At 43.5% G+C, this 14,434-nt stretch overlaps 1 protein-coding gene across 1 annotated transcript in view; it reads left to right on the top strand.

Annotated features, from left to right (window-relative positions):
- The window catches only part of MCRS1 (microspherule protein 1), a 55,944-nt gene that overhangs the window by 32,492 nt on the left and 9,018 nt on the right, over nucleotides 1-14,434 (top strand). Inside the window, exon 12 of the mRNA XM_069758367.1 lies at nucleotides 11,179-11,306. Within this exon, the coding sequence (XP_069614468.1) occupies nucleotides 11,179-11,306 (128 nt within the window). The remainder of the gene's footprint in view (nucleotides 1-11,178; nucleotides 11,307-14,434) is intronic.

The raw sequence follows: 14,434 nt of genomic DNA, 5'->3' as shown, positions 1-14,434 counted from the left end.
CATCTTGCTGGAGAGCGCTCTCCTTCGGACACGGTGGCTATTCCCGCCCCCCCTCCAAACTCTGAGAGCGGGTCCTTTCCCACCAGCGTGCGTCTTCACCGGCCGGGTTCCCCGCCTCCATCTTCCTTCTGGGGCCCTGGACCTGTGCCTTGATGCCTGTCGCAGCTACAGCCTGGGAGCAGACTACAGAGCACTACACCTGCTGTGAGTAGCGCTGCTTAGCAGTTAGGCACTCCTCTCTGCATCTCTCCTGTTCCCCTAACCTTCTGGCATTCTTTATAGGTATGCTCACCATGCCTAATCCGATAGGGGAGCGTTCTTGACCTCCTTTCATGCAAGCCGGTCACTGGTGTAATTATATTCCATCGTGCAATCACTGGTGTTCTAGAGCTGCACAGTCACTAGTGTATCAGTACTCTAGACCTGTGCAGCCACTGGCGTAATACGTAATAGTACTCTGGAGCCGTGCAATCACTGGCGTAGTAGTACTCTAGACCCGCGCAGTCACTGGCGTAATATGTAGTAGTACTCTAGGCCCGTGCAGTCACCGGCGTAATACGTAATAGTATTCTGGAGCCACGCAATCACTGGCGTAGTAGCACTCTAGAGCTGTACAGTCACTGGCATAGTAGTACTCTAGAGCCGTGCAGTCACTGGTGTAATAAGTGCCCTAGAACCGTGCAGTTACCAGCAGGGGTATGGCAGTATGCCCTACGCTGCCGTCATCTGTGCCACTGTCTGCCCCTCACCCTCCACAGGGAGATGGACCGTTATAAAATGTGCCATATGGCGTTCATTTCGCAGAAGGTTTCAGTTGCACATTTCTCCTCAGAGTTTTCCGTTTTGTCACACTGCTGCCTCCTCCGGATGCAACCGAGTTTGCATCTCGGCTTCAGGAAAATGGCCGCCGCAATCTCCATCTGCGCACGTGCGGCATCCCGCGGCCATTTTCCTGAAGCCCCGTGCAGCAGAGCACTCCATCTGCGCACGCACGGCCTCAGGAAGATGGCCGCCCCCACCGATGACAAGGGTAATAGCGCAGATCGCGCGCTTTTTCTTCACCTGCGCGCAGTGGATTCGGCACTTGGACATGCGCACACCACTACGCCACCAACGGAAAGCTGGGGAAGAAACAGCGATGTCACCACGCCCACCTGACCTGACCAGCCTAATTGACAGGCAAAAATGGCGACTTTGGTAATGTATTTCGCAGCATAGGTGGGGAATCAGGGTACACTACATACACTATTGTAACGCACAGCGCAGGCCCTATTTAACAGTATTTTTATCTCAATCTGAAAAAACGGGGTGACGGGTTCCCTTTAATCCAGCTGTTCCAAAGAGGGAAGCGTCTCAGTTTCCTATATTCCCTCTCTCCTGACCTTACTGCGAACTGGACCTCTTCGCCGTCTCTGTACCCTCCGGTTTCCAGATTTTCCACCGATACAGTCCTCCTCTCCCAGAGAGAGCATCCCTCAAGGATACCACCGGCGGGCTAATAGTCCATGGCAAAGTCGACCATTGAAGTGTCCGCCGCTACATTGTGCCCTGCCTCTGTTTCTACCTGGGCAGCAAAGTTTATAGACGCATGGGCTAAGCTACTCCATCAGGGCACACTTCATGGAGTCCGATTGGAGGAAATCGCTGTCCTTGCGGACTAATTTACTCTTGCAAGGAAGTACATGGTATCCGCCCCCGCGGATTCCTCTGCAGGTGCTGCTTGGACATCCAGCAATATCGTGCCCATCCGAAGGACCATTTTGCTTAAGGTGTGGCAGGACTTCTCCTCTAGGAAGTCCCTCACCAGGTTGCCTTCCGAGGTTTTCCATCAGTTTGGCTCCAACTTGAACCAATTATTAAGGAGGTCATTGGAGGGATGAGTTCTCTTCTTCCTCAGGCTAAACCTCGTTGTTCTCCTGGGACCACGTGTGCTTTCCTTTATTTTATAAAAGCCTTTATCCAGGTCCTCCTTTTCTTCAAGACATCGGACATTCCTGCATTTTTGCGAGGGGCGAGTCCATTTTCATTTTATACCTTCTTTTCCGGCTCTCAACCACTTCCAGAGTCTGTGGCAGCAGTTTTGTACATTCTGTGGATGACAGGTTGAGTGCTCTGCCCTTACCTTGCCGAGGTTCTCCATGGCTCTGTCCATCATTCTTGATTCCCTTCCTTTTGTCCTGCTCGGTCTCATCCTTCGTAGAGTTCGCTCATCACGCTGCTGGGTCAGGGCGAGGTGCATCTATTCAGCTAAGGCCGCCCCTCCCCCTTTTCAGTATTCGGGCTCGGCGTAGAGAGGCCCTCCGGCCTCCAAATCAACGTATGCCCGCAAAATCCAGTCAGCAATGTTTAGATTTACCAGGTCAGAGCAGAGTTCCTCCTTCCAGGTTTAAGGCGCACTCTACCTGGGCAGTGGGCGCCTCCCAGCGGTGCACATATAGGGCCTCTGCCTTGCACCTCTACAGACCGATGATCGGTCCTCCACATGTTCGCGAAACTTCCATGCCCAGCTTCGGCGTATGCCGGCTTAGGTAGGAAGACCTTGCAGGCGACGGTGGTGAGTTCCTCCGACCTAGATTGGAGTTGACTGCTGTTCCCGCCCCAGGGACTGCTTTGGGACGTCCCATGGTTTCCTGTGTCCCCCAATGAAGCGATAGAGAAAACAGGATTTTTTTATTTTTTTTTTTACTTTGAGGCTGCAATCATATGTATAGCAAAACTTCCTTTCACAAGAGTATTGTCATGGCAAGCACTGGGATCTTCAGCAGACCCCCGGCTGTCAGGAAAACCCATCGCCGCTGCTCTATCATGGCAATTACACACCGATAGTCTTGTGAAACGATGTGCTCCCCCCCGGCTGGTGAGTGTTAAGTGACTCTGTCAAAAATTGACAGCGGCATTTAATATGTAGACAGCTGCATGGACCCAACATATGACGTAACTTTATGTAATGTGTCTGGAATCATGGAAATGTATGGCATATGCACTGGATCCCTCACACCAATGGACCAGACTCCATCTCCATAACAGAACCCTGATGCAAGCCACTGTCGGTGGATAGGTCAGAATTTAAATTTTTTTTGTAGGAGATTTCCAACCTCCTCACCATGAAAATTGTGTACATTGGGGCCCTGTTTTTATTTTGGAGATTAGGTTGTGGGACCCACATCTCTTACACTTCTACTGCAATGGGAATACTCCTTTAAGGGACTCTGAAAAATGGCGGAATGGGAACATTTCCATACATGAATTCTACTATTGCTATATACATTAAAAACCATAAGGCGCTTGGTTAACATTCTCTGATCAATAAGTGTGATGCTGTCCAACCATGTCAAGGTGTACCTGTCCTATGGATAACACTGGGGAACACAATTTTTTAGGAGTTGGGTCAGACAACTGTTCTTAACTAATTTTTGGATGCTGAATCCAGAAATGATCTCAGTTTTTCTCTATCACGTCAAGTTTTTGAACTATAGGATTTTTGTCTTCTCAAAAATATGTAAACTACTGTACCTAAAAAGTGTTGTTTTTTTTTAAATAGTACAAATAGGCATTTACGACGAGAGGAAGAAGGAGCAGACATGATCGGAAACAAAGGAAATATGTATATATGTAAATAAAACACTGAGATGGAAAGTTACAAGCTTTGAAAACTAACAAAGAAAAAAATCATAAAAGATATATAATATTACAACTAAGCGCCCAATGTAAAGAGAAAAGCTATCACAAATCCTATTTATTCCTACTATGATAAATTTTTTGTGTAAAGATATTGATAATTATGACGTATTGGGAGCTGCACACACCTCTCACCATACTGTCTCAGTTGTGACTACTCTTACAAGTTGCCACGTAGCTCTATATGAGTCGAATTGTAATCAGATAACAAGTCTTATTACAGATATCAGTGCAATTGTGCTTCTCTGGCAGGTAAGTTGTGGAGGAAAAACTTGACGTGCTAGAAAAAAACTGACTACATTTTTGGAATCAGCATGCCAATTTTAGTATAAATCGGCTCAAAAACCTAACTCAACAGAAATTTTTTTTCAAATTGTTCCCCATAATCTCTTTCTGTATCACCTTTGTGTGCAAGCCAGGCCTCATCTCAACTGGGGAAATGGAGGAATCCAGGCTTCCCTGGTACTTAAAAACTTGTTTGGGAAAGGTGCATTTGTATGTTAATTTAATATTGAAGGCGTGCAGGCCCCTTTTTAATTTTTTTGTGTACATTGGGGAGTTGCCCCCTCCAGGGCTCAGCACTTTTATATATACACAACCTTCCCAAACAAACTTTTAATTGTGAGCTAAGCCTGGTTTCCTTTCATTCCCCATTCAGATGAGGCTTGGTTTGACACATGGAGAGGTTAGGACATTATGGATGGGGACCATCCATATTTAGATATACCTTGATGTTGTTGGATGGCTTTTATTTATTTATTTTTTTTCATAAAAAAACGCTAAAGAAGACCCTTACATTTTTAACATATACTGCAACGGCGGAGGTCGTTTATTCATTAATCGAAGTGTGCTGATACATCACGTGTGGGACCTTCAGAAAGATTTTTAGCAGACTCTTGAGTTGTGGTCCATTGTTCTACTGTTCAGAGACGCCTTCATGGAAGAGTCATTAGAAGAAAACCTCTCCTGCATTCTCACCATAAAATTCAGCATCAGAAGTATGCAAAAGAACATTTTAAACAAGCCTGATGCATTTTGGGAACAAGTCCTGTGGACCGATGAGGTTAAGAGAACTCTTTGGCCACAATGATCAAAGGTATGTGTGGAGAGAAAAGGGCACGGAATTTCAGGAAAACAATATCTCGCCAAGAATGGATGAAAATCCCTCAAACAAGAATTGAAAGACTCTTGGCTGGCTGCAAAAGCGTTTACAAGCTGTGATACTTTCAAAAGGGGGTGCTACTAGGTACTAAGTATGCAGGGTGCCCAAACTTTTGCATTAGTCCATTTCCTTTTTGTAGTTTTCAAAATATAAACAATTACATATATGTATATGTCATTGTTTACAGTTTAAAAAATACAAAAAGGAAAATAGACTAGTGCAAAAGTTTGGGCACCCTGCATATTTAGTACCTAGTAGATATATACAGTGGGGAAAAAAAGTATTTAGTCAGCCACTAGTTGTGCATTTTCTCACACTTAAATAAAAGGGAGAGGCCTGTAATTGACATCATAGGTAGACCAAAACTATGAGAGTCAAAATTGAGAAAACAAATCCAGAAAATCACCTTCTGACAATTATTTTCCACCATAATTTGCAAAATAAATCCTATTTGGTCATTAACAAACGTTCATCTCAATATTTTGTTATGTATCCTTTCTTGGCAATGACAGAGGTCAAACGTTTTCTGTAAGTCTTCACAAGGTTGGCACACACGCCCCCTGAGGAAGCGGTATTTTGAACGCGAGACGCACGTCGGGGTACGTGGCCGAAGTTAAAGGGAAGGTACCGCGTTTGTAGATCATTAATTAATTAATGTAATGTAGCATAACATGCTGTTATAACCCAGATTTGAATGCATGTAAAACAGATTCCGTGTGTTATATGAGTAGAAAGAAGGAACTGGGGGCTGACATCTTGGTTTTGCAGCAGTAGCAGGGCACTATCAGTGTCAGATTACGGCACCCCATGGACATAGGGTCCGAGCCGGTCTATTATCTCCTATCTGTAACATTGCAGCAGCATTAGCAGTGAGCTGGGCACGCCTCTGTGGGCTGCACAACTCACTGCTTTAGGTGTGACTAGCTGCCATTTTATTATAGTCCAGTGCTATTTGTTGAGCTCCACTTACTCTCTATCGCAGGGCAGAAGCACTGACTGCTCCTCTGTACTCCAGGCACTGCAGGTCCTGGGCAGACATCCTCTGCTCTCACACGCTGCCGTGTGCTTCCCTGTGCTCTGTCTCCGCCTCCCCACTTGCACAGAGTCCCAGTGATCTCCGGTAAACTGCACTCTCCCCCTGTGTCGCTCTCCCTCTCTGTGCGGCGTGGGGGGTCTCTGTGCGGCGTGGAGGGGTCTCTGTGCAGCGTGTGGGGGGGTCTCTGTTCGGCGTGGGGGGGGGGCTCTTTGCGGCATGGGGGGTCTCTATGCGTGTGTGCAAGCATCATCCGATGGGACTACAAGTCCCATCGGACGATGCCTGCTACAATGACAGTGATTGACACATTAGCCAATTATGGGACAGTAATAGTCCCATCATCCGGCTAATGTGTTGAATGAAAAAAAAAATACTCCATACATACTCCATATATACTCCATACATACGTGCTACATACATGCTGCATATATGCGAGCTGTCACATATACGAGCTGTCACTCTGATGCAGTTACTGCTGGTGACAGCAGGTCACAGGGCAGTCATACACAAAATGGTGCTGCCCTGTGATGCTGCTCTTCATTCTTACTGTTGGGGCAGTAACTGCTGACATCACCATTTCCCTCCCCTTTTGGGTGGTCTAATATCCCTGGGGCAGAGCTGCTAAATCTTACTATAGCTGCTTGAGGTCTAAAACGGAAAATGCTCCCCCTAGTGGTAAATATGTATATTTGTAGAAAAATATATAATATTTTTCATATAGAAATGTTTGCAAACAGTGCAAACATTGCATTAATACATTTTAATTACTATTTTAAGCTTAATTTCACAAAAAAACAAAATACAAGAAAACTGGTGGCACCTTCCCTTTAAGGCAGGACAAACTACCATTATGGGTAATTATTGTTTTACTTAAATATATTTTCACATTGATGTTATGGGCAGCAGTGGTGATCGTAGTACCACGTGTCATGGCGGTCAGTTTGAGCACATTTAGTTATATAGATATGATTCGCTGCAGTCCATGGTGACATGTTATATATTTAGCAGCTGCACCCCACATATGCATATGTCCTGACCTTTCTTCGGCCTCAGTTTTTCACACCTGTGGATTTAATCACCTATTGATTCTAAAAACCCATGTATTGTACCATTGTATGTTTGGTCAATTTGTTATGTATTGGCGTTATATTTTTTGTATAAATAAATTTTGATCTAATGTTATTGGCTATGTAGACTCGATTTTCTCCTTGATTATTTACTGTTGGTGGTATGTTGGCCCATTCCTCGATGCAAGGCAGTGATGTTTTTGGCCTGTCGCTGGGCAACACAGACATTTCAACTCCCTCCAAAGGTTTTCTGTGGGATTGAGATCTGGAGTCTGGCTAGGCCGCTCCAGGACCTTCATATGCTTCCTGTGAAGCCATTCCTTGATTGCTCTGGCGGTGTGTGTTTGTGATCATTATCATGTTGAAAAACCCATCCACGTTTCATCTTCAATGCCCTCCTGGACGGAGGTTTGCACTCAAAATCGCACGATACATGGCCCCATTCATTCTTTCATGTACACGGATCTGTCGTCCTGGTCACTTTGCAGAGAAACAGCCCCAAAGCATGATGTTGCCACCCCCATGCTTCACAGTAGGTATGGTGTTCTTTGGATGCAACTCTGCATTCTGTCTCCTCCAAACACAACGAGTTTTGTTTCTACCAAACAGTTCTACTTTGGTTTCATCAGACCATATGACATTCTCCCATTACTCTTCTGGATAATCCAAATGCTCTCTAGCAAACTTCAGACTGGCCCAGACATGTACTGGCTTAAGCAGGGGGACACGTCTGACACTGCAGGATCTGAGTCCCAGGCGGCGTAGTGTGTTACTGATGGCAGCCTTTGTTACGGTGGTCCCAACTCTATGCAGGTCATTCAGTAGGTCACCCCATGTGGTTCTGGGATTTTTGCTCACCGTTCTTGTGATCATTTTGACCCCACGGGGTGAGATCTTGCGTGGAGTCCCAGATCGAGGGAGATTATCAGTGGTCTTGTATGTCTTCCATTTTCTAATTATTGCTCCCACAGTTGATTTTATCACTCCAAGTTGCTTGTCTATTGCAGATTCAGTCTTCACATCCTGGTGCAGGGCTACAATTTTGTTTCTGGTGTCCTTCGACAGCTCTTTGGTCTTAACCATAGTGGAGTTTGGAGTGTGACTGTTTGTGGTTGTGCACAGGTGTCTTTTATTCTGATAACAAGTTCAAACAGGTTTCATTATTACAGGTAATGAGTGGAGGACAGAGGAGCCTCTTAAAGAAGAAGTTACAGGTCTGTGAGAGCCAGAATTCTTGCATGTTTTAGGTGACCAAATACTTATTTTCCACTATAATTTGCAAAATAAATCTTGCCAAATCAGACAAGGTGATTTTCTGGATTTGTTTTCTCAATTTTGACTCTCATAGTTGTGGTCTACCTATAATGTCAATTACAGGCCTCTCATCTTTTCAAGTGGGAGAACTTGCACAATTGGTTGCTGACTAAATACTTTTTTCCCCACTGTAGATATAGGTATACAGTGGCGGCAAAATAAATCTTTACACTTGCGCAGCAAAAAAAAACTTTACATATAAAATCCACATCATAATTTCACTTTTTAAAAGTGTACACAATGGGGGAGATAATAAAAAACTGTCTAATATTAAAGCTGGCTTTGTTGCAAATATCAACCAATCAACGCTCAGTTTTCACTTCATTGGTAAAGCGAAAGCTGCACTCTGATTGGTTGTTATGTGCAGCTCAGCCAGTTTTGCTATTAAACAGTCTTTTATTATCTTCCTCAGTTTTTATTATCTCCCACAATGGGGCGAAAGAAGCTTAAAATGGAAGAGAAATCCGGTGCCTTGACTCTGCTCGAGAAGGGGGATTCGGTGATTGCTGTAGTTAGAGATCTGGGAGTGTCAAGAGAAGCAATTTATCAACTAAGTTGATAATTTGTTGATAAGTTGTTAATTAACAGTTGATAAATTGCTTCTCCTGACACTCCCAGATCTCTAGCTACAGTAATCACCGAATCCCCATTCTCGAGCAGAGTCAAGGCATGGGATTTCTCTTCCATTTTAAGCTTCTTTCGACCCATTGTGGGAGATAATAAAAAAACTGAGGGAGATAACAACAAAGCCAGCTATAATATTAGCCAGTTTTTTATTATCTCCCCCATTGTGTACACTTTTACAAAGTGAAATTATGATGTGGATCTTATATGTAAAGGTTTTTTTTGCTGCGCAAGTGTAAAGATTTTTTTTGCCGGCACTGTATCTTTTCTTTTGCTGAAAAGAGATGTTCTTTTCCTGAAATTCTGTGCTTTTTTTCTCCACATATATATCTTTTGATCATTGTGGCCAAAGAGTTCTATTTTTACCTCATCGGTCCACAGGACTTGTTCCCAAAATGAATCCAGCTTGTTTAGATGTTCTTTTGCATACTTCTGAAATTTAGCACAACTTTAACTCCTTTCTGACATCGGACGTAATATTCCGTCCATGTGACCTGGGCCTATTTGACCACGGATGGAATATTACATCACCGCGATCGTCCGTGCTCAGAATCGGCTGACATCGGACATTAGGTGCCAGGAGTGGTCATAGACCGCTCCCTGCGCTTTAACCCCCGAAATACTGCATTCGAACACGACCTATAAAACTGTCCCACTAGTTAACCCCTTTAGTGAACCCATAAGAAAAATAAAAAAAAAGGCAAAAAAAAAAATGCTTTATCATACTGCCGAACAAAAAGTGTAATAACGAATATAAATAAACATGGTACCGCTGAAATCATCATATTGTCCTGAAGAAATCAAGCTGATATACAGCTCCATCAGCGGACAAATAAAAAAGTTATAGCTCTCAGGATAAAGTGATGCAAAAATAATTATTTTTTCTATGAAATCGTTTTTATTGTATAAAAGCGCCAAAACATAAAAAAAAATATAAATGAGGGATTGCTGTAATCGTACTGACCCGAAGAATAAAACTGCCTTGTCAATTTTACCAAGCGTGGAACGGCATAACCCCCCCCCCCCCCTCAAAATAAGAGAAAAACACATGAATTGCTGTTTTTTGTTCATTCTGCCTCCCAAAAATCGGAACAGGAAGCGATCAAAAAATGTCATGTGCTCGAAAATGGTACCAATAAAAGTGTCAAATCGTCCCGCAAGAACAAGCCTTCATGACACTGTGGGACAAAATATGTAAAATTATAGCTCTCTAAATGTGGTGATGCAAAAACTAGTTTTTGCAATAAAATGCGTCTTTTAGTGTGTGACAGCTGCCAAACATAAAAACCTGATATAAATCTGGTATCGCTATGGTCGCCTAATCGCTTTATACCGCACGAAGAACCGCGTAAAACAGAAATAAAACCAGTTCTTCACCTGCTGTTGATTTATTTTTTTTTTTATTCTGCCTCCCAAAGATCGGTGATAGCTGCTATTGCGCAGGCGTTGTTGGCGCCATCTTGGAGGAGGACATTATTTTTTTCTTTTTCTAGCAAGATGGCGCCACCAGTGCCTGCGTAATAGCAGCTGTTGGCGATTGCAGATCGCTGCTATTGTACAGGTGCCGGCAGCGCAATCTAGGAGGAGGAATTTTTTTTTTCTCTATTAAGATGGTTCCACTGGTGCAGTAGCAGCTATCGGATCACCTCTATATACACCGATAGCTGCTACTGCGCAGGTGTGGTGGGTGCCATTTTCAAATAGATTTTTTATTTTTTTTTTTAATATCCGGATAACCTCAAACATATTAGCATATTATATACACAGTACACATGCGATTATGCGCTGGCACCTGCCTACAGAAGGTTTTTGTTTTTTTATTTCCAGTATGTATATGTAATATTCATTATGTAAACTAGGGGGCAGGTCACTGAGGTCTGCATTATGAATACCTAATCAGAGCACCACATGAAGACCCCCCCACAGTCTGCCCCCGGAGCACGTGCATATCATTAATTATAAACTGAAAATAAAGATTAAACAACAACCACAAGACGGATTTCATCACCAGGTATCATTGTAATCAGTATAATGGCGCCGACCTGACAGTGTCTGTAGGTTACTGAGGACAATCCTGCTGACAGGTTCCCTTTAATCTAATTCAAATGATTTTCCTACAGGTTTACGAGACACTAGTCTTAGTAAATCTCCTCATAATGCCATGGCCTAAGGATTGAGAGGTATGAAGAGTGTAGTTCATTGTACCATTTTAGTTTTTTGTAGTTTTGTCAATGAACATTTTTCAACCTTACAGTCCGCTTAAAATGGCAAACACTTCTGCATTTTTTGTATTGAAGGTGTTATAAAGCTGAAGAACAATGGTGAATTTTTCATTGCAAATGAAGGAAGAAGAGCTCTTTATATTGATGGGCGTCCTGTATTACCCGGGAGTAAATGGAAGCTTAGTCACAACTCTGTGGTGGAGGTAAATGTGCTTTTGCTTTATATTTAATATATTTCTGCTACTTATCGGTTTATTACTTGGGCCTCATTCACATGTTCGTATTGCACACATGTGCTTTAAGTGTTTTTTTTACTGATAAAATACATACCAATTGAAATCCATGCTGTTATTCACCTGCACGTGTTTTTTTAAAGATCGTATAGCTACAAAAATCGCAGAGACTTGTCCGTTTTTTTTTTTTCAGCAGCACGGATGAAAAGTATCAATACAAGTCTATGGGTCCATGAAAATCACAGACCGCACACGGGGGCATCAGTCTACCATCCTTGTGCTGTCATTGATTAACACTGCAAAGGATTGAAGAAGCTTTGTACTTTACCCGTACTTACAGTGCCAGTGACCCTGTCACAATATCTATATGTGAGGGGACATATGTGTCACGGAGATTGCTTTCTTCTGTGATCTGAAACCCATAAGTTTCTCTCCAGCATGCTATGGGCAGAAGGGGTTAACCAGCCATGATAATGGACTGTGTTTTGGTGAGTAGGTGAGAGATGAACAGAACACCTACTCACCATATCTCCGCCTCAAGGCAGTGGCTGGGGAGTTAAATGTTCAGCCACTGTTTTTTTCCTCTTGTGTGTTTGGAGAGGAAAGTCTCCAGGGAGAGCTGAGGACTTTTAAGGTACCTTCACACTCAGCAACTTTACAACGAGAACGACAGCGATCCGTGACGTTGCAGCATCCTGGATAGCGATCTCGTTGTGTTTGACACGCAGCAGCGATCTGGATCCCGCTGTGCCATCGCTGGTCGGAGCTAGAAGTCCAGACCTTTATTTAGTCGCCAGGTCGGTGTGTATCGTCATGTTTGACAACAAAAGCAACGATGCCAGCAATGTTTTACATGGAGCTATCAACCAGCGAGAACGATAAGTGAGTCGCCGTTATGTCACTGGATCGCTCCTGCATCGTTCTGGAGTTGCTGTGTTTGACGTCTCTACAGCGACCTAAACAGCGACGCTACAGCGATCGGCTCGTTGTCTATATCGCTGCAGCGTCGCTGAGTGTGACGGTACCTTAAGTGTTGCCTGTGGGTAAATCTCGCGGAAACAAAGGACTCTATTGGACTTTATCTTTTTGTTTTGATATTAGGCCAGAAAGGCCACGTTTATTTTGTTCAGCCCTGCTACGGTTTATGCTGTGCTCTAATAAACCAGCAGGTGATTTACCCCAAGAATCGTTCCTGTGTCTACCTCTGCAAGCAGCTGAGTGAGTCAGCCCCTCACAATATATAAAAAGCACCAATGACACTTGGATCCAAAACACTGAGTACACGCTCCATTTTTTGGCTTATGTGAAAACCACTGTCTGAATGAGACCTTAATGTGAATCTGTCGGCACAAATATGAGTGTCCTAAATACAGCACCTTGTCAGAAACAAAGCCATAATAACAGTTTTGCCTCTAGTGTTTTAATCCATTGCTGAGTTTCATAGAAATTCAGGATATACAGTACAGCCCAAAAGTTTGGACACACCTTTTCATTTAAAGATTTTTCTGTATTTTCATGACTATGAAAATTGTACATTCACACTGAAGGCATCAAAACTATGAATTAACACATGTGAAATTCTATACTTAACAAAAAAGTGTGAAACAACTGAAATTATTTCTTATATTCTAGGTTCTTCAAAGTAGCCACCTTTTGCTTTGATGACTGCTTTGCACACTCTTGGCCTTCTCTTGATGAGCTTCAAGATGTAGTCACCGGGAATGGTTTTCAATTCACAGGGGTGCCCTGTCAGGTTTAAGAAGTGGGATTTCTTGCCTTATAAATGGGGTTGGGACCATCAGTTGTGTTGTGCAGAAGTCTGGTGGATACGCAGCTGATAGTCCTACTGAATAGACTGTTAGAATTTGTATTATGGCAAGAAAAAAGCAGCTAAGTAAAGAAAAACGAGTGGCCATCATTACTTTAAGAAATGAAGATCAGTCAATCCAAAAATTGGTTAAACTTTGAAAGTATCCCCAAGTGCAGTGGCAAAAACCATCAAGCGCTACAAAGAAACTGGCTCACATGAGGACCGCCCCAGGAAAGGAAGACCAAGAGTCACCTCTGCTTCTGAGGATAAGTTTATCCGAGTCACCAGCCTCAGAAATCGCAGGTTAACAGCAGCTCAGATTAGAGACCAGGTCAATGCCACACAGAGTTCTAGCAGCAGACGCATCTCTACAACAACTAAGAGGAGACTTTGTGCAGCAGGCCTTCATGGTAAAGTAGCTGCTAGGAAACCACTGCTAAGGACAGGCAACAAGCAGAAGAGACTTGTTTGGGCTAAAGAACACAAGGAATGGACATTAGACCAGTGGAAATTTGTGCTTTGGTCTGATGAGTCCAAATTTGAGATCTTTGGTTCCAACCACCATGTCTTTGTGTGACGCAGAAAAGGTGAACGGATGGACTCTACATGCCTGGTTCCCGGTGTGAAGCATGGAGGAGGAGGTGTGATGGTGTGGGGGTGCTTTGCTGGTGACACACTTTGGGATTTATTCAAAATTGAAGGCATACTGAACCAGCATGGCTACCACAGCATCTTGCAGCGGCATGCTATTCCATCTGGTTTGCGTTTAGTTGGACCATCATTTATTTTTCAACAGGACAATGACCCCAAACACACCTCCAGGCTGTGTAAGGGCTATTTGACCAAGAAGGAGAGTGATGGGGTGCTACGCCAGATGACCTGGCCTCCACAGTCACCAGACCTGAACCCAATCGAGATGGTTTGGGGTGAGCTGGACCGCAGAGTGAAGGCAAAAGGGCCAACAAGTGCTAAGCATCTCTGGGAACTCCTTCAAGATTGTTGGAAGACCATTCCCAGTGACTACCTCTTGAAGCTCATCAAGAGAATGCCAAGAGTGTGCAAAGCAGTCATCAAAGCAAAAGGTGGCTACTTTGTAGAACCTAGAATATAAGACATATTTTCAGCTCTCTCACACTTTTTTGTTAAGTATATAATTCCACATGTGTTAATTCATAGTTTTGATGCCTTCACTGTGAATGTACAATTTTCATAGTCAGGAAAATACAGAAAAATCTTTAAATGAGAAGGTGTGTCCAAACTTTTGGTCTGTACTGTATATCCTGAAGCC

Source organism: Ranitomeya imitator, chromosome 3, assembly GCF_032444005.1.
Source record: "Ranitomeya imitator isolate aRanImi1 chromosome 3, aRanImi1.pri, whole genome shotgun sequence".
Taxonomy (NCBI): domain Eukaryota; kingdom Metazoa; phylum Chordata; class Amphibia; order Anura; family Dendrobatidae; genus Ranitomeya; species Ranitomeya imitator.
This window is presented reverse-complemented; position numbering and strand designations above follow the sequence as displayed.